Source organism: Leiobunum rupestre, chromosome 1 (assembly GCF_980474605.1).
Source record: "Leiobunum rupestre chromosome 1, qqLeiRupe1.1.hap1, whole genome shotgun sequence".
In the NCBI taxonomy this organism is placed as follows: Eukaryota; Metazoa; Arthropoda; class Arachnida; order Opiliones; family Sclerosomatidae; genus Leiobunum; species Leiobunum rupestre.
Window position 1 is genome coordinate 46,305,859 of NC_143384.1, and position 26,791 is coordinate 46,332,649.

The following is a 26,791-nucleotide window of genomic DNA, read 5'->3' on the forward strand; positions in this document are numbered from 1 at the left end:
TCTTTTTCACCAAAATAGCCATGTTTTTATGTAAAGGATAATAAAATTAGCGAATAAGTAGATTAGTCCATTAAGAAAAGGGATAATAAAGCTAAACCTTAAACAAATTTGATGAAATTTGAAAACTTACTAATAGCTCGTACCGAGCATACAAAAAGGCGCACAACTCGGACCAAATAGATATTTGAGGTATTTATTGAAACTAAGCTGGATTTCTTTAAAAACTTGAATTTTTCACTAAATGAAGCTTCCATGTGTACTTCCTTTCAATAAACACCACAACACTTAAATATTTTAATCTTAAAATTAAAACTACCAGAATATCAATGATCAGTACCATTTTAAAGTACAAAATGAGAAATAAAATTTATTAGAGACGATTACAAATATTTAGTTTAAGCTTCCTTCTTCAATGAATGCTCGAGCTAAATTGCGGGCTAAACTTAGTCTAAGCAAAGATACCTTCTCGGAGTTTTCATTCTATAAAAAAAAATAGTAGGAATGTTAATTTGAAAACAAAAACAATCCAAACAAATTGGCAAGTAAAAAAAAATTAAAACCCAATGGGAACTGAGCTTAGTTTGGTGCAAATAGATAATTTTTGGGACCACTTAATTATGGTAAGTTGCCCCTGGGACCAGCTTATATTGAAAGTATGGCATATATGAACAAAGAAGGGTAACTACTCCAATGCTAGTCCAAGAGAGAGCGTAGCATAAATTTTAATAACTGAATGGTTTACTAATTGTACAATTTTACCATCTGAAGTTTAAAACACTTACAATTAATGGTTTAAATATAATGATAACTATAGTTACATCAGTTTGGTCCTTTGTTTGATGATAGAATTTACTTCCAATTAATTCTTCTAAGCAGTAAAGAAGTTGATTTGTTTGTTGACTAGACATTATTAGATCTTCAGCTTCAAGTAGAGGAATGGCATCTAGTAATAATGTCATCCAGAAGCTACAAAAATAATAAAAATTACTTTTCAAAGTTATTTTAATCCTATTCTTGGTTTTTAAAACTGCAAGTCTTTCATGAAGGGGTGGAATTTCAAAAGTAGGCCCAGTCTTCGGGATCAAGAATGTATTTATTTATACTAAGGGATAATTATTATCTTGAGATGGCCCGCAGGCATAGTGGTTTAATTTTTTCCAGCACCAGTGTGTGCTTAAATTTTTTTTGGGAATACGAGCATGATGATTTTTAGTAATGCTTAAATTTTTTTTAACTTTTCCAGGTTCTCCCTGAACATCTAAATTATTTTCGCTGACCGATTTACAATTTTTGTCTTCTAGCTTGTTCTTACAATGCCCTGACTTTTAGACCCAGCCTATTCTATGAAATCCAGATACTGTGGCAACCTTGCCTATTGAGTTTTTGGTTGAAACAAACTGATTTTAAATGAGAAGAAAAACTAGTTTCTGAAGGATGTTTTAAGTAGGTCTTAAGGTAACACTACTGAATACTAAATAATGTATCTTACTATTTTGGTGCAAGATTTGATGCCAATAAAGAGACCAGTAGAGTAGCTGCAGTGTTGAACTCTTGTTCAGAGTACACCCTGTGAAACTCCCTGTACTTTCCAAGAAATGTCAATCTGTCACTGACAAGCATAGAGCTTCCTAATGTATCCAGCAAATCCAAATTTGAGAATACACCTTTTTGAGCATATTCCTCTAAGAACCTAGATATTTTACTCTTTATTCAATCTACATACAAATATAGAACTTATATAGCAATGCAGAAAACCACAAAAGAGCAAGTTATGTCAAATAAATTATAACAAGTATGTATATAATTCCTTAAACATATGAACTTATTATATCAGGGTAATTATTTCTGAAATCGACAGGGTTTGTTGATCGATAGTGGCGGACTTCAACCAAACTTTTTTGTGGGTTTATATAGTACTCGTATGGAAATGTATGAAGCACGCGAGCCCTAATTGAAAAGTTTCAAAAGTTATGAATTTTTCAAATTTGCCTTTTTTAAATAGATTTTGCGCACTGTCTTCATATTATATTGAATATCTCAATTGGTATTGGTTTTTTAAATATGAAATTTGGTATCCCAGGCTAAAAGGACCATCTAAAGTCAATATTGAGGTCAATTTTTTTATAGATGTTATAGTTTTTGCAATATGAGCTCATTAGGGGGGTAGTACTTGATGTTTGATTCAGAAAAAGGGTCAACTAGAAATTCATTAAATATTTTATTAAATTTTGGAGCACACCCTTTTTGTATAAATAAATGATAAGTCCTACCTTGTGTTTAATTTATTAGCAATATTTTGTGTGAAAATGAGTAAACCTTAAAATTTAAAAAAATTATTTTGACCTTAATAATCGAGATACCATCAATTTTATTTTAACGTATATTTTCTCTCTATAAGTAGGCTTTTAGCTAAAATATTTAATGAATTTCCAGTTGACCCTTTTTCTGAATCAAACATCAAGTACTATCCCCCTAATGAGCTCATATTGCAAAAACTATAACATCTATAAAAAAATTGACCTCAATATCGACTTTAGATGGTCCTTTTAGCCTGGGATACCAAATTTCGTATTTAAAAAACCAATACCAATTGAGATATTCAATATAATATGAAGACAGTGCGCAAAATCTATTAAAAAAAAGTCAAATTTGAAAAATTCATAACTTTTGAAATTTTTCAATTAGGGCCCACGTGCTTTATACATTTCCATACGAGTGCTATATAAACCCACAAAAAAGTTTGGTTGAAATCCGCCACTATCGAGCAACATACCCTGTCGATTTCAGAAATAATTACCCATCTCAGTATCACCAACTGTTTTACTTCATTCCTTTAAAAGTGAAACAGCAATTTCATTACACTTCAACACTATTATTAAAGTTTTTTTCAACACCAGCCTTTTTGATTTCTAATTTAAATTTTTAAGTTTTTGCGAGTGACAGTACCGTTACATCGTGAGGTATAGCCGACTTATTTACCTATGGCAGCGTATTTTCACGCGGGCAAAATGAATTCGAAGATCCCCTAATTGCTTATATCTATCTCTCATTACTTGCGACAAAAAGTGAAGGTTAAGTTTTAGTTTTTTTAATGTTTCTAATTAATTTCTCTATTTTTTTAATTAAAAAAAAGTGGTTTTAACCGTGGATTTTATTCTGTGGTTAAATCTGACTTAAACAAGGGTGGTTTAAACCAGTCTGGCTGGCTCTTGCCAACCCTGGTCTCTTGGTGGCTGCTGCGAGAATTAGGGAAGCACTTAAGAAGGATAGAAGGTTTAGTTTTTTTGCCCATTTGACAGAAACACAACCAACATTTTTAAATATAATACAAAAAAATATTCCATTAAGTGAGAACAGAGTACAGAAGACTAGAGTGGCAAGAACTATTTCGATAGCATCATTCAGTATCTTTACAATTGAAACTGATACACGTTTGGTAATTATGTCACTTTTGACATCAACTTGATCAAGGAGGCGTACGGGTTATCACTCTCTTGAAGTATAAATCCAAGGATTAAGTTTGATTTCATTTCATCCAAAACACGGAATAAATCTTATCCACAGGGGCTTTTTAAACAATTTTTGAAGTGTAAAGCATAATTTATACTAGGTTTTATGCATAAGAAAACAAAACTTCCATAATTGAAATAAGATGAATGCTTAAACAGTGATTTAAGAAATCTTGTTTCACACCATATAAAATTTAAAAATAACTGAAAATACCCACCTATCTGCTAAATATGATGCAAAACTGGAATCCTTTGCTTTAACTGCCCACATAACAGCAGATCCAATTTGATTATTCCTTTGTGCTCTCCGGGCCATCATTTTACAAACGTTTAAAACTAGTAAAATAAATAGAATATCTATAGAAAATAAGCTTATTTAATCACAAAATAACATAACTCAATTATAGTCCAGTAATGGTAAAGGATGAAATCTCTTAGTGTTAACAGTTTTATGCTAGCCTTCTGAGATATTTTCTATAATTGTCACAACACTGCAGTAATTAATAATAATAATCAGCTAAGCTAATACCCAAGGTACCACCATTAGGCTAGATACATTTAGTGCCTTTAAATCACTGGTTTAAAATGGGGAATAATTAACCTACCTGCAAAAAAAAATATTTTGCTAGACAACTGGATTTTAAGTGACATCCAATTAATGTTGACATACAAGTCAATTTTCAGTGCCAGCGAAAAAAATGGTTTTACAATATAAATATAAAATGCTTTTTTTTTCACAAAATTCATAAAAATACAAATTTTGCATACACAAAGCACTCTTCGCTAGAGCAGGTTGTTTGCGTTTTAGTTTCTGGCCTATTAAGAAGTCTTTCACAAAATGGACCTTCAACTTTGAGGACATAGTTTGTAACCTATAAACCATTGATTGTGCTTGGGCCTCCTTCCCACTTTCCCTCGAACCAACCGTTGTCCTTCTCAACCCAGTTTTCAATGAAGTACTCCTTAAAAGAGCCAACATCATCTCCATGCCATTATTTCTTCAATGCGTCACAAGTTATAAATCAATGTCTTCACTTGTCACAAGTTGGAAGTGCCATTATATCACCTCGTATTTCATTTCCTGTTTGTTCACATCTTAGAACATTTAACTTCTTGTCTATGTTTCGAATCACATAACATTTAACTCTGACGAAAACATTTCAGAAAATCCATGTAGTATTTGATCAGTGGAATTGGCCATCAAACAAGTTGGGTGAAAATCTTCTGCTATTCCCTTTTCAATGCCAGACTTAATTGCTCGAAAAATAATTGGCAAAGTCTACGGTTGATTCATTTTTGCAAACCGTTAATCCATAAGGGTGACTTGGTTGTTATCGGAAGTTCCAACCAAACTCAACGGAAAACCTTGCCAGATGAGTTCGTAAGCAGTGTTGGCGTTAATGAGTTAGCTTTTATTGGCAAGCTGCAGTAGTCTTTGGGTAGAGGAAATGCACGAAGGTAGCAGAGGTTCAAATTTGGATCAATGTGTACTTGGAATAAAACTCTGATCTATGCTCTCAGGTAAGGAAGTAAGTCTTACACAAAATTCCATGTAATTTCCATAGCTAAAGGTACTTTTTCCATGGTTGATTTTCATTAGTTGCGTCAAAAAACTCGAAAGTTGACTTTTTGGTACTTCTTCCTTCATAGCCCTTAATATGGCATTGGGTTTTCTAACTCCAACATGGAATAGACCCTCAATCGTTTCTTTTCTAGTTTGGGAAATCCCATGGAATCTAACTGAATGTGTGTGTTCACCATTACTACAGAGTAAATAGATAGATGGTCTGCATTTTCTGCCGTATTTGTACACGTAGAATCCAAGAACTTTCATTTTTAATGAATTGAACAGCATCAGACTTACACAAAAATTTTAGAAAATTCCCAATCCTTTGTCACGCATGTCCTCTTTTTTCAGTATCAGTCTCAGTATACGGGAACTTCTTGCGATTTTGTCATTAGCTAAGTGTTTTCTTCAGAATCTGTCGGTGTATTGATCAGGAATATGTTTATTTACCTAAAGATATTTTTTTTAAGATAAAGCTTATCAGCTAGCAAATTGTTGTTTTTTTCAGCTGGCATAAAAAAAGTGAAATGATGGCCAATAGTAGTGATGTCATAAAAATAAGTCAACAGGCAAATTTATTTTTTGTCAGACTCATTAAATGAAAGCCATTTACAATGATTTTGATGGTGGTGACAAGAACAACTAGGGAGAAAACCCCTTTAATAAGTGAGGAGAGAACTTGTGAACTCAACGCAGAAGGTAGTGGTTATGAGTTTTCTTCAAGTGTCACAAGCTGCGAGGTCAAAGTGCTAACTATAAGTAGTTATGAACAAATACAAAAATGTCTTGTTCATGATAACGATACAACCAAAATCAATAAAAAATAAACTAATACTTCCATGTCTAAAAATAAAATAATATTATTAGCTGTATTAGTGTTTATCACAATTCTTTGACAACTGTTTAATTAATTACAGGAACGCCAAAGGATGCATTCCACTGCTCCAACTTCTATTTACCTAATTATTAATTAACAACTTGATAGAGAGCTAAGGCCCATTGGGAAAAAGCCAAGATAGAACTGCCTTAGAACACATATTTACAAAAAGAAATACAAAAGGGGATTAAATTTGGTTCAAGTTTATGAATTTCAGTAACAAAAATTAATACTTAATGAGTTCATTTCTCTCTTTTCAGCAACATGAATTATTTTCCAGGCCTTTGCTTCTGTGTCCAATGGAATTCTCTCTAAGTATGTTTCTAATAGTTGCCTGGCAAAAAATTTTTTTATTATAAGTCAAATTGAAATATTGGTGGTATTTTATCTCAAAAATTGAGTGTAGCAGAAAAATAATTCAATATCTATTCAAACGCAGTCTTAAAAAAATCACCTAATCTTTACCAAAAAAAAAGTTGTCTAGGAACTACTTAAAGTTGGTTTTAAGTTTGTATTTGAGATAAATGCCAACTAAATATTAACTAAAAACCTACTAAAAACCAACTAATTACCAACTTAAAGAAAAAAGTATTTTCCTACCAACTTATTACCTCTTTAACCTGTTTATTAAAATATGCTGACAACTTGAGCCTACTTTAAACCAACTTAATATCAACTAACATGTGTATGCCAACTAAATACAAACTAAAATCCAACTAATTTTTTCGTAAGGAAAATCAAAGATAACACCATCCCAAAAATTATGGATAAAAGATAAAGGGATTGAATTTAATTGGAAACAAACAATATCACAACTAAAACATAACATGACCCCAAAAGCACGTCTGACCACCAATGTATATTTTATAAAAATCAAGTGAAATGAAAAATGACCTTAACTTTTGAGGAATTAGATGAGACCCACAAAGTTGCAATAATACCCATATATTTTACCAAACTATTCATTATCCAGTAACAGAACCAGCCACAAAATTAAATAAATTAAGAAATTTAGATCAAGCCTCTATATTTTTGTTGTTCAACCTTATTTATAAATTTCCAAATGAAATACATTCAGATATCATGGTACGGGAAAATCCCAATCCATTACTGTAAATTTAACTATTTATCTAAGGGTGTGCAGGCATCTAACAGAAATATACACATGCTTAATTTACCTGTATTTATAAAAGTTTTGACCTTAAAAAGACGGGCTTAAAAGTGAACATTTAAAATAACTTAAATTAATTTATGTCTTTATTAAAAAACAAACCTGCCATACGTTGGACAATGATCTAGATAGGCAGCACCAACCTCCCACAAACTGTAAAAAAATTGTGCTGATTAAGATAATTAAATATTGTCCCATTTAACGCACATGCCATTTCTAACCAAAAGTGTGCTAAAAACAATTCTCTTTTGAAAGAATTTCAATTGAATTGAATTTTTTAATCGTATGAAAGGTTTCCAAAACATGGATTAATATACCCCCGTACCGTAAAAATACATACCGGGGGTGAGGTTTCCAAAACAAAAGAATTACATTAATTTTGCTTAAAAATATCAGGATAATTTTGCCTACTCCCCAAATAAGCCTTTCTATTAAGTCATTACGCTTGCCGAACTTGTTGTAAAGTATCGCTTTCGTCACGAGATATGTAGGAGTTCAGTTCAGTTTTGAAGGTTGGATCTCTATAAAAAAGATGACTCGTTGAATTTTAATTCGTATCTTGTTCAACTTGTCAAAATTTTCCACGCGCTCTTTCATATTTTAGCGTAACAAGTTGAATAAGACAAAAATAGAGTTCATGCTAGCGTCTATTGGCTATCATATTAGAACGTCACGAGTTACGCGTCCGATACATCTCGGCTATCACATGGCAAAACCTTGTAAACACCATTTTTTTTTTAAATTGTTAGTATTTTGGGTAAGTTTTATAATTTCATACCACTTGTTAAAAGTTTAAGTGGGAAACAAAAATTCAACTAGTTATAAGTATATTCAGTTTTTCAATTAACACTTTTTCCCAACAAAACCACATCAAAACCAATTATGTACGATATATTTTTTGTTTTACTATGGGTTCCTTTTAATTCTACGGTAAAACCCTTACCAAAAAATAAGTGGTCTAGGAAATACTTTAAGTTGGTATTTGGAAATCAAATGGTACTACTTCTGAAGCTTGGGAAATTCTCTTATCAGACACTGATAGCATTGAAGTTGGAAAATTGACTGCCATTTTAGGAGCTATCAGTGGTCAATCATTTAAAGACTTTGAAAACACTAATAACTAAAAACAATGTTTTCTTCTCACGATCAATCACCAGTCGCTATTGACATTACGGACACTCTGGAAGTTACGAAATCACCGGACTTTTTACTAGAATCTACTGAGAGTTTATCACGAGATAATTATCAAATTTCACATTTATCCGTAAATACACAACCACACCAAAATGAATCTCAGTTGCCAGGAACTGTAATACGTAAAAATACACCCTAAGAGTAAAAATCTTGACTCGGAAAGTCGAGATATTTCATTTCTTCAAAAGAAATTTGATCCTAGTTTTTATCCTAAGTGTAAAAAAGAGGTATAAACTCAAAGAAGAAAGAAAAGATCTTGACCAATCTTGGGGCAAAAATGCCAGAATATAAAAAGCATATAAACAGTAAAAAATGTGGGTTTTTAAACTTCGGCACAGTGATGTCTTAATAAATCGTCTGACAACTTGGATTCTGGCAATGAAAGCTAAAACTGCAGTTTTGGCTTTCATTGCCAGAATCCAAGTTGTCAGACGATTTATTAAGACATCACTGTGCCGAAGTTTAAAAACCCACATTTTTTACTGTTTATATTACTGTAGAAACTTGTCGTTTCTAATTCAAATTTTTCATATTATTTTGTTAAATTAGTCATAATGACACATATTACATTTAAAGAAAAGAATTAGCCTTTTCAGTTTACGTAGAGCTATGCAACGGTCAAAGCGGGAAGCTCAAACTCCTGGACATTCACGATTTCCCATTTTAAACAACCAAGCGTCTACTTAGCAGACGAATATAAAGCAGTTTATGAGCTTCCCACGTTGACCGCTACGTGGCTCTACATAAACTGAAAAGGCTTATTATATTAAGATTCATATTTTCAGATGTTATAATATTTAAATATTATATAAGTTACCAAATCCAGTTATTTTTCAGTTAATTTTAGCTGTTTATAATAACAGGTCATGATATTTTGCTTTTAAATTTAAATAATTAATTTGAAAATGTAAAAGATAAATAAAAATATTTTTACATATGTGAAATTGCCTATAATTTATACTTACATTTACAACAAAACCAATTTACAATTGGTTTTACCATTTTCTGGGAAGTTCAGAAAAATGAAAGGTTTTACAACGGGATTCACATTCTCAGAAATGCGTAAAACCACATTTGATTTTACTGTGGGGAATTTTTTTTTAAATATATTGATATTCCCACGGTAAAACAAATTTATGAAATAAATTATTTTAAATTAGAAATTTGCTTTTTTTTACAACGAAATTAGGTTTAGCTCAATTCACAAATACTTATGAAACATTCACTTGATCCGCGTGCATTATTTTAAGAAAAGTTTAGGCAGAAACAGCAAAACTTAAATACCTCGATTTCACTTTAGTGGCGTTTACAAGGTTTTGCCTTGGGACAGCCGATCTAACCAAGAAGGCAAATGTTACTTTATAGAAAGGCCTATTCAAACTTAAATTTAACTCTGGATTATTTTTTTCGATACTCAATTCACCTCAAAGTTATTGATTCCATTTAAAAGAATTTAAAACTAAATGATGCCAATATCATTTGAACTTTTACCTTTGATGGGACATTAGACTTGAAACATAGTTTGTTAAAAGGAATTCTCTCATATTGGAAGAATAACTGAAATAAAAGGAAAAAAGAATTAACAACCTAATTAATATTATTAAAACAAAAGAATACCATATTTCCTGAATATGTAATTGGCCACTATGATGGAAAAGATCAACCAAATGAGACACAAACCACCATCCATCAGGAAACAAACAAAGTTCTTGTAACACTTTAGTTATATCAAACTCCATCGCTGCTAATATAATGTAATCCACTTCCTGCATATTTCCTGAACCACCAAATATTTCAAAACAATCCTAAGGTAACAACAGAATTAAAAGTTGTTTTAGAATGCAATAACTTATTACAAACCTTCGCAATATTCTGTAAATTATAAGCTTTCACGCAAGGGTCAGTGTATAGCAACTGAGAAACCATCAGAAAATACCACGAATCACAACAGTCACTAAAGGAATTAAATCTATGTTACAGCCAACAATACCAGTTTGTAATTTACTAGCTCCTTATAAGTTTGAATCTACCATACATTGTGACTTCTTCAAAAACTACCTATACTGCTTGTAATATTTTTATTATATTAAAAACAACGCAAGTTACAGTACTACAATTCCAGCAAACTGTCAACAAGATCGATGTTTTACAACTAACCCTATAATAAACCACTTCATAACTCAGGCAAAGACAGACGGTGAAGCTAGTTAATATTTTGGTCTCATATAGAAATGGTAATTCCTGATTACATTAGTTCTATAGTAGAGTGTAACTTATAGGGAGCAAGTAATAAAAACAATAATTATTTCAAAGTATTTGCCTTAATTCATGTAAGATTTCTTTATCTCCACATAATATCTATAAAATGTTAATAGATACTGTTATTATTAAGTAGAGTCAAACTAAATTATAACTGTATTATTGAGGTTTCAGAAACCAATAAATTAAAATGATTTCTACCTGGCATATTTTTTCCAAATTCTCGGTTGAAGAGAATTCTCCATTTTTCCATCTTCGATTGCATTCATCTTGCCAGAATCTCCATCTTAAATTAAATTCTCCTACAGACTGTGAACCAGCCGACTGAAAAAGGGGCATTTTTCGAAGCAATTCATCTAAACTCAAAAAATCTTCACGACCAGCATCACTATGAATTTTTAGTAGTTTTCTTGCACTTTCAATCATCCCAATTAAAGTATAGCAATATATCTATAGTGGATATATTTAACAATTCCCATAAAAAATCAATATGTTGAATTAAGTACCAAATTTACTAACAGCTATCCAATACGAAGGGTGGTTCTCAGGGGTTCCAAACTCTAGAGCTTCATTCGCTTTTTTATCACCTTCATTTGAATGCCATCTGACCCATTCCAAAAGCCCATTAAGAACAAGGCCACCTAAAAATTATTTTTTTAAATATTTATTTTAACAAAAGTTACATAATTACCAAAAGTGTGTCCATGTAATCATTTCTTAAATGAATATTTCACGCGAAGTAAAAGTTTGGAGAGAACTAAGCACTGGAGCGGGCTAGCAGGCTTATTGATTTTTTTAGACCCAATTGAATACAAAACTTGAATTAATTTGAAGTTAAAATCGTCCACCATAGCCTAGCCTTTTGTGTAGATAGCAGCATTCAGTAAATTTTCATCATTGGAAAGTATAGGAGCTTGCACACTTTTGGTACTTATTTCACTTTTTATGTTAATAAGAAATTCAATGGCTTTAGAAAAAAAAATTATACTTACCGGGTGGAATGTCAATAAACAGTACTTCACATAAATTCCATATAAGTTCAATGGTATAAAAGAGTTCACTCTAGAAAATAAACGTGTTTCAAACTACAGTCTATAAGGAAGATAGACCTTAAGTAAAAAAGGTCATGAGATATGCCATATTAAACTGTACATGTTCACAAATGTATGTTTCACCATCAATAGCACAATGAAAATAGGATTAAATCAGAATATCATTTACCATCACAGAATAGAATTTAGGGAATTGAATTTTTTCTGATTTTAAGCATTGCTTTCATAAATTAACAAATGAATTTCAACAAATTAATAAGTTTAAATAACAGTAAATACTAAAGGCATATGTTTCGTTTATTTAAATCAATTTAGTTTAAATCAGTTATTTAAATAGGAATTTAATTAAACCAAATGATATTTTTAAACCATTGATTTCAATGTATTTCGAAGGGGAGGAGCTACCTGAAATTAATCCAGAATTTTTCAAACAATTCTGTGGGCCTTAAAAGGGGCTCCAAAGTTCGGTGGCAAAATGTGTGTAAAGTCAGTAAAGTGCGAAATTTACGGTTAACTCTGCCCGCCTCTGCCAAGGCTGAGTGAGGGGTTGGGGGAAGGAAAAGCATGCTCAATTTTCTTTTTTTTTGCCACCGAAATTTGGAGCCCCTTAAAGGTAGTGAATAAGTGTGGTCTTATTTTAAAAAGGCATGAAAATGTTGAAAATTTGTTATAAGTGGCATTAAATTCATACAAGAAATGGGTTTAAAAATAATCCTAAACAATAAAATTTTAAAATTTGGGGCATTCTGACAAACTTTCATTTAACTATATTTATTTAACATTCATACTTGCGCTATTATATCTTCTTTCACTGATTCCACAGAAATATTCTCTAAAGAGCAAAGATTACATAAATTTTGGTATTTCATATTAAAAAAAAATAAATGATGTACCTGCACTTTTCTGCAAATTAAACATGCATGCGCTTAAAATTGACCGATACTTGTGGCTAGTAAATAAAACTCTAGGAAAAAATTTATTATCATTTGAATTATTGGTAGTACAAAACTTAAATAATTTTAAAATTCACAAAATTGTTTTATTAAAAACTGTCAGGGTTTTCTTATGCTTCGGAAGTAACAAGCCTTCTGTTATCAGCTGTATACAATTGAATACTGAATAACATCGCAACACTATTATTAATATAAACTCGGAACAACTCCTTCTGTGTTGAGTTTGCAAGTTCTCTCCCCACTGGTTTAAGGGGTTTTTCCCCTTCCATAAAACTAGTTAAGGTTAACGGTATTAGTTAGTGTAGGGAGCTGTTGGCATGAGTGGCAAGAAGGGCTTGCCACCACCCTCCAAACGCATTTTAACCCAGCCACCTGTTTAAGGGATTATAAGTCACTAGATGACTTGGGCCTAAGGTGGTGCCTTGGGTATTAGCCTAGCTGATTATTATTATTAATTTTTTTCACCAGATTAAATTAAATACAAAATAATTGACAATCAGTCTTATTTAAATTGAATGCCTGGATTTAAATTTGGTTTCTGATTTAATTTTTTGGTACATACTAATTCTTTATCTTCTTTTTAAATAGATTTATTTAAAAAAAGTACCGAAAATCATGACAGTTTTGAAATGTTTTTAATACAGGGTTCAAATACAAAAAATCCGACTCAAAAACCCAGTGGGTTTTTTTGGATCCACCCACCTCAATAAACCCAAGTCAGAAAAAACCCACTTTAAAATCAACTTGTTAAACTTTAATATCTTAGACTGCTTGTAATGTGTGTTTTGTTAGATGGGCTTTTACTCTCTCAATTTTCAAGCTTATTAAATTATCACAAAGAATACACATAACCTTTGATGAACATTCTTCAATAGTTTTTACTTAATTCCTTTCTGGAGCAAGTTTTCAGCCGAAAGTTGTGCTTTTTCTCAAACCGTTTTAATAAAACAATTTTGGGTAATTTTACAGTTTCAAATGTATTTAACAATTCTCACACAGTTAAAATGGTGAGTACAAAACTCATTTTAAGAAATATAATTTAAGAATTCTCAAGTATTATTTTTAGTTATAGAAATCTCATTATCAAAATAAATGAATAATGAAGTTACATTTTCTCAATTAAGATACTATAAATTTACCACTTTTTTCTAGTAGGTCCTCCTTTTGTCCTTCCAGGCTGTATAGACCTACTTACTATTCTGATATAATTTTTAATTTCACAGTCCCAATATACAGGGTGTTTCAAAAGGTTATGCAAAAATTGTAAGGAGTTGTAGGGGGTGAGTTGAGAAGTATGCCTGCTTGTAGCAGCCTACTCCCAGGGGCTAGTAGGCCACAATTTGAAGGAAAATTGGAAAAAAACAGGCATACTTCTCAACTTACCCCCTACAACTCCTTAAATTTTTTGCAAAACCTTTTGAAACACCCTGTATACAACACAGTACACAACCTGATCTATCTAGCAAAGTTTAACCCTGATCAAAAATTTTTATCACCTTAGATTTATTAAGTATCTGAACACATTTTGACCCAAGGGGTCGAGGTTGTTTAAAATTTACATTTTAGGTTTTCAAAAACAAACAGAGTTACCTCTTTTAGAATCCCTGATTTCATAAGTGTAAGCCCATAGAAATAGTATGGGCTCTAATGTGTTTTAAATGCTTTATTTTTACAACATTTTGGATCTAAAGGTTTGCTTACCAATCAATAATATACTTACTCATCTTTTATTTGATTGACGTTGGAATCATCAATGCCAGAATCTGAAACTTTCTTCTGAAGAGTCATAAAAATACCTATTTAGAAGAATGTATCATAAGTAGCTTCATGAAATTTAATTCGCAGACTACATCAACCCTCCTTTACAGATGATTGTATGATAATTTCAATTACTCATTAACTACAATATCTTGATTTTTTGGGTTACTAATTTCAATTTTATCTAGCCTAGTCAACTATTTATGACCAATTGGTAGGTAATAGGTACGTATAAAATTTATTTCAGTCACAGTTTGCATCTAGAGCCCCACATTTACCTATCACATCACAACAAAAACCTCAAATACATTGTTTTTCTGGTCCAAATCAATGGCGTAGACAAAGGGAGGGTTTCAGTGATAACCCTCTCACTTGGGTGTAGCTTTGGCTGTACTAAAATTCCTCCACCTTCCCAACCCCCTTAGGTATTTTACATAGTTTAAAGCCCTCCCTCAAAGGATTTCTGGCTATGCCACTGTACAAAATAGTAGCTTAAAAGAAAAAATTAACATACTCTGAGATTCATTAACTAATTTTCTTGTTGAAGTATTGTGCAACATTTGATTCCATTGGATGTCATGCAGAACTGTTGGCGCTTGCAAAATCACTCTATCTGTATCTTTAAAAGATAAATATGAATTTTATTTTCATTCAGGACTGTACAAGTTTCAAAAGGATTAAGATTAACAAATTTGCGTTAACAAACAGTTCTTACTGATCTTAAATGTCAGATATTTATTTAAAACACCATACTTAAACAGACACATCAATAATTTGTTCAAATATACAAATTGACAGTTGAATTTCTATGTAAGTTTATAATTTAATAGATTTCCATTTAATCAAATATGTTTATGTGGGGTGGCGGAGTGGTTAGCGCTTTCGCCTTGCAGCAAGAGGAGCCGGGTTTGATCCCAACTTGTGGCACTCGGTGAAAACCCGGAACTACTCCTTCTGCATAGAGTTTGCAAGTTCTCTCCCCACTGGTTTAAGGGATTTTCCCCCGAGTTCTTAGGTTTCCCCTTCCATAAAACTTGTACAGGTTAACGTTAATAGTTAGTGTAGGAAGCTGCTGGCTCGCGTGTCATTTAGGGCTTGCTACCACCCTCCTACGCATTGTAACCCCGCCACCTGTTTAAAGGCATAATAAGTCGCAAGATGATTTGGGCCTAAGGTGGTGCCTTGGGTATTAGCCTAGCTGATGATTATTATTATAAGTTTTATTATGTACAGTTGTGGCGACATTAGTTTAAACTTAAATACTGGTAAATATTAACTGTACACTTTGGTACTACTTTAATTTGTGAGGTAATTTATGACCAATGAAATTTTTTTACTGTTGCTATGTTTATTCACATAGTCACTCATTCAATCTTTCCAATACAGTACCTACCATTGTGTTTATTTACTCTTTTGGAAGAGTAGGCTATTAAGTTATTTCCACTTCCAAACTCTACAGCTACACCCTTCTTAGATATTAATTCATCTTGTAATTCCTAGAACATAAAAAGAAAATTAAAAACTATATTTTATGAATATCAACGTACAAATTTCTGGTAAAATAGTATTCGTAGCTTGCTTGTGGGTGGGGTGCTTCTGTTCATTGCTATGGTAATGCTTATAGGTCAGCCATGACATAAATATGGCCATGGCAGTCACATCTGTGACATGAACTAATGTCTTGGCAGTCGTTTCAAGGCGCGGCTTAGCTACGGTGCTAAGCAAGCTACAAATTAATTTGTTGGTTTCACAATAGCAGTAATTCTTCTAACAGTGTAAAATTGTCATTTTATCTACTATAACTGATACTGAGCTTACATTGAAATAAAAGTCAACTGCTACATATCTTGCAATGAGAAAATAAATGTGCCAGACAATAAAAGTCCACGTTGTCCATTTTTAACTAAAAAAATGTAATTATTTAATTTAAAATCAATTTTTTTCATTGATCTTTTAAAATTTTCTCATTTTTTACTGTGAAATTCCTTAATAAATTGAGTCACAATCACTTGGGTATTAGCCTAGCTGATTATTATTTTATTATTATTATCTGACCTTCATGTGCTAAATAAGTCCCATATTTCTGGACAAATGAGCTCATAATTATTGATGAAGTTTCATAATTCCACCAAAATGTGAAATAAATTTTAATGTAAAACTATATCTGATCATTTTGTGCCCCAGAATTCATTTAAATTTCCATTTCAAGTTTCCACTAAAACATAACTAATACTTAGTTTTTTGATGAAATTGTTACTACAAGAATGGGCAAAATTTATTATATCCAGAGTGTTTGCATTAATTTATTCACATAATAGCCAAATTTTTGGTGTCAAAGTGGCTAGCATTGTGAACAAACCTTTCTGCATAGAGTTTAAAAGTTGCCTCCCTACTAGCTTAAGTGGTTTTCTCTTAAGTTCTTCAGTTTCACCTTAACAAATGAACTAGTAATAATAAATATAGCAAGCTCTTGGCTCATGTGGCATGAAGGGCTTGCTACCACTCTCTTAAGCAATGTTACCCAGCCAACTAGAATGATAGTAAAACTTGCTAATGACTTAAGACGACTATGGGGGTGTCTAAAGTAGCGCCGCCAGGATTTTTTCCCCCGGTAGGCACTAGTTGATATTGAGGCCCCCCTATATATTTTCAATTTAAATTTGATTATTTTTTTTGAGTTCCCGGGTTTTATGACCAGTTATTTAAAATAATTATACTTTATAAAAAAAATCTGTAAACATCCAGAGAACTGTAATAGAAGTTTTAAATCTAAACGAAGAAGGACACTCTTCAATTTGACCATTTTCCAAATTCATCAACCGGCCGAGGTTAAATGTTAAAAGTAAAGGCTTTTTTCGAAATCCCCGTCTATAATTCATCTGAAAATGTTGAAATCTCAATATAATATTTTTCGTTTACGAGATATTAATATTTACATTATACCCTACAAACATTTATTTTTTTATTTTTCAAGATTATTATTAACTACAAATCAAACAAACCTTTGTTTTGCAATTGCTAATTTGATTTTTACCTTATCGCTGTCTCTCAACATCAGTGTCACAACATGTATTTTCTATCTTCAACATTACTGTTCTGTGGTAATATGGAAATGACAACAAACCAAATAAAGTAAACTGAATTAATTTATTAGTAATTAATGAGTGAACATGTTACACCTATGGTGGCTGGCTTTAGACTGGCTGAAAAACTGAATGTATGCAGGTTTGCCAGACCTGATAAAAACCATGACAAAAATGCACATAGTTTCAACTACCAAGTATTACACACAACATGCACTACATATTGGCTATGGCAAAGTTACCCAACAACTCTCTCCCTTCTTTGACATACTTCTTATGACAGTCCATCTTCTTGTAAGTTTAATAATTTAACACAATTAATGAAGTTAGTTTTACATAACACTTTTGTAAAGATATCAGCAACGTTATTTTTTGATTGGACATATTTGAGAGTGAAGAGTCCTTCTGCTAACTTTTCTCGTACAAAATGATATCTAATATCTATATGTTTCGATTTATGTTTTTCCACACTATTTTGACTATAAAAGATTGCTGATTGGTTATCACAGCACAATTCCGGCTTTGGTAAATTAAGTGCAAAATGGTTTAGTTCGTTGATTATCTGTGTAAGCCACATAAGTTCTTTGACTGATTCAGAGAGGGCAACGTATTCGGCTTCCATAGTGGAAAGAGACACTGATTTTTGTTTTAGTGACTTCCATGCTACTGGGCAGTACCCAATAAAAAGAACGTAACCACTTGTCGATCGTCTGGTATCGCGATCGGAACTCCAATCAGAGTCGGAATACATAACTATCTTTATTTCTTGTTGTTGTCGTCGATATATAAGCCCGTAACTTGCAGTCGTAAGAACGTATCGCATAATTTGTCGTAGTCTGTTCCAATGAACTATACCAGGATTATTATTAAACTGGGATAGTGCAATGACTGTAAATATAATATCTGGTCTAGTCCTCTGAGCGAGAAAGAGGAGACAGCCTATTAGTGCCTGGTATTCCTTGGTGTCAACTTCCCCTGGGGTCTTTGGACAATCTTCTCTAGTTAAAATGATATTTGGGCTCATTGGGAGACTAACTGGTTCGTCCGCCTTGATATTGAATCGTACAGCAACCTGCTTGATATACCTTGTTTGGTTCAGTTTTAAACTATATCATCACTCTGGGTGGCGAAATCCACGCCTAGAAGCGTTTTAATTGGACCCATACATTTAACTTCATACACCTTGGCGATTTTGTCTTTTATATCTTCCAGGATTTCGGTATTCTTTGCTATAATCGGTATATCGTCAACATAAACGAGGATTATCGCTCGTCCTGGAATGCAATACACGCAATTGGTACCAAGTACCTTCTCGAATCCAAGTTGCTTAAAAGTACGATCCAATTCAATAAACCACTGCCTTCCGCTTTGAGGCAGGCCATACAGAGCTTTCTTGATCTTCAAGCAATAAATAGTCGGATCATGAGTTACGAAACCAGGAATTTGTCTCATGTAAATATCGCGGTCCAATTCGCCATAGAGATAAGCATTCTTAACATCTAGCAATGAGTGCACCCAACCAAGTTGCACAACAAACAAGGCTACAAAAAATCGAATCAAACTAAAGTTGACTACGGGTGAGAAAGAATCATCGTAGTCCAGACCTTCCACTTGATTATAACCTTGCGCTACCAGACGAGATCGGTAACGGATAATGGTCCCTTCACTATTCTTCTTCACCGCAAATACACAACGGCATCCGACAATCTTCTTGTTCTGGGGTAGTGATACAGTCTCCATAACTTGTCGACTATTGAGAGTTTGATACTCATCCGCCATGGCCTCTTCCCATTTCACCTTCTCCGGTGAGGACATAGCTTCATCATAAGTTTGTGGGATAATCACATCGGCAAATAGTGCTGCTGGTGAATCCATTATTTCCGGTAATGAAGCTAAATTTGATGTACTGGATGATGGAGATTCGTAGTTCTTCTTCGAGAAGTCAAACAATGTGATGTCATGTGTTAGTCCCTTGCTCTGTAAGTACGCCATCACCTCATTTTTGGAACGAAGCCGTTTGCCTTCTGGATTCCTGTAATAAATATCAATCGCACCCGCAGTAGCGCCCTTTTGTCGTGTGACGACCTCATAGCTCCAATCTGCAGGCAGTGTCTTATTTTCTGGCAATTGTTCTTTGATTTCTTTGATGGTCGCCTCCGGGACTAATGGTTCATCACCTGTTTGTTCTTCTGGGTTGGTAGAAGTCGTTTGTTCCTCATCAGTACGAACTATTTCTGGATCGGTGATACAGGGCCACTGGAAAAATTCCTCTCCTCTCTTTATGTTACATTTCTCTACACCCAATATATTTTCGTCAAATGAGACATGTTTATTCTCTAGTACGTGATTGTCATTAGGAAACCATATTCTATATCCTTTAGTATGTAGTGCATATCCCACCAATACACCTTGTTTCGCTCTCTGTTGCAATTTGCTTTTACGCTTTTGTTTGGGGATGTGCATGAACGTCAGACAACCAATCCTTTTAAGGTGTCGGGCACTAGGTTCGTTACCACACCAGAGTTCTAATGGGGTGGAATTACCGAGTTTAGAATGCTTCAGATGGTTTTTAATGTAAGCTGATGTTGTGACTAGCTCAGCCCATAACTTAGTAGGTAACTTAGAATCCTCCAGGATAGCCCTGACCATATCCATCAACGTACGATTTATTCGTTCCGCAACACCATTCATGGCGGGTGAATATACATTAGTTTTTTCATGCCTAATACCCTCTCTACGGCAATACTTCTCTAGGTACTCGGCGCAAAACTCCAAACCATTATCTGTACGGAGGGCTTTTATTGTGGTCCCTGTTTGTTTTTCCACCTCGGCTTTATAATTCTCGAAACAAGCAAAAACGTCACTTTTCTTGGCCAATATGTATATTTTAATAAATCTACTATAATCATCCACCAATGCTAGATAATAGCAAGCTCCTCCTAGGGATGTAACGGGAGACGGACCCCAGACATCAGCATGAACTAATTCCAATAACGTCTGACTTCGTATATTATCCAAACTTTTATGCGGTGTTTTAGTACTTTTGGCAATCTTACAGGGAATACAGGTCTGGAGTTCTCCCTTAATAGGATCAAGTCCTTGTAGCATGCTGTTGTTTGCCATATATTTTAGATCATACTCATTCACGTGTCCTAAATGGGCGTGCCAGAGCTCAATAGGCCGAAGAGTGTCTCTAACGTTATATGATGAGTTATAAGCCTCTGTTTCTGGTGGGCCTTCGACCAACACTTTTGTGTCAATGACATAAAAATTATCTTTCAATTTGGCCTCAAATGCCACATGACCTTGGGGAAAATAACCCACTAACTTTGATTGTTCAAATATACCCTTCCAACCGGCGTTATCCATACATCGTCCGGACAATAAGTTTTTTCTCATAGAGGGTGTATGTATTACATTTCTCAAATGCATATAATTAATCTTATCTTCATAATGGACCTCTAACCATACAGATCCTCGCCCTTCGGCTTTAGTTTTCCCCTCTCCTACAGAGACCTCAGTTACATCACAAGATTCATAGGTATAGAACCAGTGTTTGTTATTGCAGAAATGGTGTGTAGCACCTGTATCAACTATCCATTCTTGTGTTGCGTCAGCAGTACAAAACGCTGTAGCAAATAAACCAGCTCTATTCGTAAGATCTTTCTTTTTCTCCTTTCCCTTTAAGTAACTCTTCCCTTTGCCTTGACCTTTACAATCGGCAAAACAGTGGCCATACTTATCACAATTGTAACATTTCCCTTTAAACAACCTTCGATTGTCATTCCTCTTAGGTTCTTTACTTTTCGTGCTTTTCGTATTTACGAATAACGCATCAGAACCATCTACCAAGCTCTGTTCCTTGGCCACCTGGCGCCCATATTCTGCAAGCAACATTTTCTTTATTACCTCGGGTTTAAAATTGGAATCGGGAAATTGATATATTTGTAATGCCAAGGAATTATAATCATCTGGGAGTGACCCTATCAGCTGATACGATAGTTCATCGTCGTCTACAATCTTCCCTGCATTGGCCAGCTGAGTCTTTATATTATAAAGCCTGCCAATAAATTCTGCCATACTTTCCCCGGGTTGATATGCTGTTGAATAAAATTCTTTTCTCAATACAGCTATTCAACAGAAGTGTCAGTCCCTTCAACAAGACTTCTTAAATTCTCATTGATACTCAATGCAATAACAGCATAGGCCTTGGCATCCCTTGCATTGAACTTATCTCTTTCAACCTGAGTACTAGATGCAACCGGGGCCCTTTCTGTACCATTTATTATTCCCCAATATCCATGGTGTTTTAACAGTTGTTCCATCTCATATTTCCAAGCCTCATAATTTAAAGAATCGAGCTTACGAACTTGTCCGGGAAAGATCATACCACCTTCCGCCATATTGGTTTTCAAGCAGACGGCTCTTGTGCCGATTTTTTCGTATTTCTTGTATTTTCGTAGGTCTTGCCTTCTTTCCAAAAACTCGCAATATTATTAAATCATTCCACAACCACGCTCTGCTACCATGTTCTGTGGTAATATGGAATGACAACAAACCAAATAAAGTAAACTGAATTAATTTATTAGTAATTAATGAGTGAACATGTTACACCTATGGTGGCTGGCTTTAGACTGACTGAAAAACTGAATGTATGCAGGTTTGCCAGACCTGATAAAAACCATGACAAAAATGCACATAGTTTCAACTACCAAGTATTACACACAACATGCACTACATATTGGCTATGGCAAAGTTACCCAACAACAATTACAAACAAAATGATATTATGGCTCTTACTGTTTGTAATGTTGAAGATAGAAAATGCATGATGAGATGGTGCAAAAACTGCCCGGGGAAAAAACGGAATTTTAAGTAATGAAAACCTATGCTCAATGCTGGACGATTTTGAAAAAATCGATTATATACAGTGGATTTCGACAGACAAAACTTATCTCCTGAACATATCTGAATCAAAAGACGACTTTTTACCAACTCTTTCCCTGAAAATAATAGAACTTACCCGTCACCATTTCCCGTCTAAAGCCCAGTCAGAATATTTGAAGTTGATTAAAGAAACACTAGAACCTGGGAATGTTATCGTGATTGGAGATTTTTCAGAAAATTATTCAATTGTAGTTCAAGACGAGGTTCAAGGCTTTCATTGGAAAAATTCTCAGGCTACTCTGCACCCATACGTAGTTTACTATAAACCAACCTTTGATTCATAAAAGCGTGTGCATAATTAGTGACACTAGGTTTCACTCTACAACAGGAGTATACACGTTCCAATCTTAATTAATTACATATTAACAAAAAATATTCCTAATTTGAGAAATATTATCTATTTCTCTGATGGTTAGGCCGGGAAGTATAAAAAATATATAATTTTTGTAATCTGTGTCATCACAAAGACGGTTTCGGTATAGATGGAGAGTGGCATTTTTTTGCAACCTCCCACGGAAAAGGGCCGTGTGATGGCATTGAAGGAACAGTCAAGAGGCTAACTGCTAAAACTAGTCTTCAACAGCCAGTATCAGGGCAAATATTATCGCCAAAGGAGATGTTTGAATTCTGCATTTCAAAACGTAATATTTTTCTACGTTTCCAATGACGAAATAATTGAAAAACGTTTTTTTTTTGAAGAAAGATTTTCGAAAGTGGTAACAATTAAAGGTACGCGACAGTATCTTAAATTTATTCCTTTAAGTAAAACTCAAATCGAAGTTGCACCCCTTTCCTTAATGGGATAAATGAAAATTTTTAACATTTCGTGTGCTGTTCAAGAAACCAATGAAGACACTGAAGAAATCTTATCTCAAACATTTGTTACTTGTGTGTATCGAAAGAAACCTATATTGGACTTGTTAAGCAATATTCAAAGGAATGTGGTGATTATTTAGTTTCTTACATGTACCCCCCTTTTTATTCCACTTATTATTAAAAGGCACTTATTAAAGACGAAAGCTGGATTTAAGAGAAACTATTCTTTGTGAAATTGAAAATCCCTCCATAGTCCTCTGATCAAAATACATGTTGAGAGACAGCGATAAGGTAAAAAGCGAATTAGCAATTGCAAAACAAAGGTTTGTAGGGTATAATGTAAATATTAATATCTCTTAAACGAAAAATATTATATTGAGATTTCAACATTTTCAGATGAATTATAGACGGGGATTTTTCCAATCCATATATCCATCAATAAAAGCTGTATTACTGCCGCTGATAAAATGCCGGCAACAAAAACAATAAACTTTATCTTTCGCTACAGAGTACTCAAGCATTGGGTACTTGGCGTACCACAAGGAATTAAAGCCTAGATTTTTACCACCAATCAAAGTTTTGGGCAAACAATCTTTATCCAAACTAATATCTAAAATGTTGAACGGTCTAATACATGTAGATAAATTAAACGAGGCGTTGGGGATTTCTGCCTTTTCAATGCCAAAGTTGCTTTTGGGGTTTTCAACTAAATCTGTAACATCTCGATATTAATTGGTATTTCCAAAATCTCGCCAGCAGTTGGATCAATTTCCGTAGCCATACTGTTGTTTGGTATAACTTCAACGCTATTTTGAACTTTCATGATATCGGAATGAACGTTATTTAATTTGACCGACCATTGTGGTTCCATCACGTCTTTCTGATTATGAACTAAGTTATCTTCTCTCTTCAGTTTTTGAGCCCCCGATATAAACTTTCTGGTGTTCATTTGAATCACTTTGATAAAAACTCAAATTAATTTTTAAAATTAGCCAATAGCTTTGAGTTTGAAAAAGGCTGTTGAAAAAAGTATGATCTACTAATAGCCCTGAAAATATTTTTTTAAAAGATTAAATACTAATAGTCTTTAAAAAGGCTATTTAAAATAGTATCTACTAATAGCCTTGAAAAAGGCTGTTTGAAAAGCGTAAATACTAATAACCTTTAAAAGGCTGTTAAATAAGTATCTACAGATAGCCTTGAAAATGGCTGTTAAATAAGTATCTACTGATAGCCTTGAAAAAGGCTGTTAAATAAGTATCTACTGATACTAGTCTGATAGCCTTGAAAAAGACTGTTAAATAAGTATCTACTGATAGCTTTGAAAAAGGCTGTTAAATAAGTATCTACTGATAACCTTGAAAAAGGCTTTTTGAAAAGAGTAAATACTAACATAGCCAACTAAATACATACAGGCCATGATATGTATTTTTTTACCAATTTTTTATTTGGCTGGGGCCATTTGTTATGTATCACCGCTAGATGGCAACCATATGGGTAAAAACTTCGGAGCACGGCCAACTTTGATCACCCATAGTTGGCCGTTGTTTGGGGCTCGCCGGTAGGGACATGCTGGAGAGTTAGTGATTTTAGTATATTTTTCTCGACGGACCTTGGAGTGGGAGCAGTTCCTAGTCATGATATTCATTATATTTGGTAAGTTTTTGTTGTTACGTTGATATTAGAGGAGTGGAACTTTAATGTTTCATGTTTCCTTTCTTTATTGTTAGTATTATGAAGTACTTTGCTATGCCCCTGGTTTGAGTTCCTATCAAGATTTATCTTGCATAATTTGACTATGCATCTTGTAATCTATTACTATTTTTGTCATATCAGAGCCAAAGTTTTTGTGATACATAGCTGAGTGTGATTAACAGCAAAATGTGAAGTACAACAATAAGCCAAGAGTACAAAGCTAATTGTGATAATTGTAGTACAAAGCTGATTGTGATAATTGAAGTACAAAGTTAATTGTGATATGTGTAGTACAAATTTAAGAAATTGTACTAACAACAAAATGGTTCATTATTGCATAATCAAGAACTGTGAATCCAATAATAAGAAACTGAGCAGCCAAAAAAATCTTAATGCTTCCAATATTCGTTTTCATAAATTTCCTGATGACGATAAAAAACGTGATGCTTGGGAAAAAGTTATTTTGTCTAAATTAAAAGGAGATGATGAAAACAAACCAGCATTGAAGCTGCATTCTGATTCACGCTTGTGTAGCAAACATTTTCTGAACTCTGATTATAGACCAAGCTTAAATCAAAGTCGAAAAAGACTTTTACAACATGCAGTTCCTTCAGTGTTTCAAGGTGAAGTCGTAGTAAAGAAACCAAGAGTTATTACTACCAATGAAATTAACCAACAATTAGCCGCTAATCCAACTATTTCGATAAACATGTCTCCCTCAATTTCAAATAGGAAAACTCCTTTCAGTCCTAGGTTTTCAAGAAATTGATCTCATTTAAGTCCAAACGTTTCAAGAAATCTAAGTCCTAGTCTTTCAAGTCATTTAAGTCCAAGTATACTCATCCAGTCATCTCAGCTTTTAAATAACCAAAAAAGTAAAGTCGAAGCAAAGAAACAGGAAGAGCAATATGGAAACCTGCAATCTAATACCTCAAAAACATAGATACCTGACAAAACAAACTGTGGTTCACCTCAAAAAGTTGTTTGTGATCGTGTAAATCAATTAAAGAAGAGGAGACTATTTCTTGAAGCTGAAACTTGTAACATAAGTCCCTCCAAGAGGCTCCTTTCAAGTTATTCTCAATCAACCTGACTTACTAAGCAAATCAAATCTGTACATAAGAGTTCTTTAAGTACTTCATCAAAAGAAATATCATTCGAGGATATTAATTACATTTTGCAAAGTTCGTCAACGTTAAGCACATCAATAACAATGGACGCTAATTTTGTCAATCAAAATTTTCCCATCGAATGCTTTCCTATCTCAGAATCTCAACAACCATCTCAAACAGCTAAAATTGGTATCCAAGTCTCCGTGAGTTCAGTATTACGTCAAAGAAACTCAAGGCCCGCTGCACATCTAACCGTAAACAAACACGTATCATATCGCAACTCAAGAGAAAAATTAGTAAAATGAAAGAGAAAATAACAACGTTAACTTCAAAACTTAAAGAACACAAGACCACTAAAAATAATTCTTTCAATAAATAACAACTGCCAGTGGAAATGGAAATATTAAAGCCAAGTTTATTTTTGAACAAATTATGTCATTCAGAAAAAAGAAAGTAAAGTTTCAAGAGTCTACCCTTAAAATATGCTGCACATGGAATAAAAAATCTCCATCTGCGTATCGATATGAAAGAGATTTGGCTCTCTTACATTTACCACACCCAAAGACCTTGAAGCGATACTTAGGTGCTACTACTGGTGAAACAGGAATTACCACCCTGGTAAAGGCCAGATTGAAAGCAGACTACAAGAGATTGGAAAATGACCATGAAAAATTTGGATCAATTGTCATTGATGAAATGTCTATTCATTCAAAATATACCTACGATCGACGACTTGACAAATTTTTTGGAAATAATGATACCACTGCTATGGAACTTGGGGTAACCGATTGCCTCGCA

General features: G+C 33.5%; 1 protein-coding gene across 3 annotated transcripts in view; it reads right to left on the reverse strand.

The window, feature by feature from the left end:
- Positions 1–316: 316 nt before the first annotated feature.
- Positions 317–26,791, reverse strand: part of Nup75 (nuclear pore complex protein Nup75) — a 29,970-nt gene continuing 3,495 nt past the window's right edge. Inside the window, exons 1-19 of one of the 3 annotated variants that reach the window (XM_090180368.1) lie at positions 17,375–17,432; positions 15,734–15,836; positions 14,855–14,959; positions 14,303–14,378; positions 12,523–12,593; positions 12,418–12,461; positions 11,570–11,639; positions 11,097–11,218; positions 10,779–11,027; positions 10,639–10,676; positions 10,179–10,272; positions 9,936–10,123; positions 9,810–9,875; positions 7,227–7,277; positions 6,187–6,287; positions 3,728–3,845; positions 1,490–1,690; positions 819–966; positions 317–480 (exon numbers count right to left, since the gene is read on the reverse strand). In XM_090180368.1, the coding sequence (XP_090036494.1) occupies positions 391–480; positions 819–966; positions 1,490–1,690; positions 3,728–3,845; positions 6,187–6,287; positions 7,227–7,277; positions 9,810–9,875; positions 9,936–10,123; positions 10,179–10,272; positions 10,639–10,676; positions 10,779–11,027; positions 11,097–11,218; positions 11,570–11,639; positions 12,418–12,461; positions 12,523–12,593; positions 14,303–14,378; positions 14,855–14,959; positions 15,734–15,836; positions 17,375–17,395 (1,956 nt within the window). In that variant the 5' untranslated portion in view covers positions 17,396–17,432 and the 3' untranslated portion in view covers positions 317–390. Of the gene's footprint in view, positions 481–818; positions 967–1,489; positions 1,716–3,727; positions 3,846–6,186; positions 6,288–7,226; positions 7,278–9,809; positions 9,876–9,935; positions 10,124–10,178; positions 10,273–10,638; positions 10,677–10,778; positions 11,028–11,096; positions 11,219–11,569; positions 11,640–12,417; positions 12,462–12,522; positions 12,594–14,302; positions 14,379–14,854; positions 14,960–15,733; positions 15,837–17,374; positions 17,433–26,791 lie in introns of those variants that run through there. The other 2 variants (XM_090180367.1, XM_090180369.1) reach the window with 2 other exon arrangements.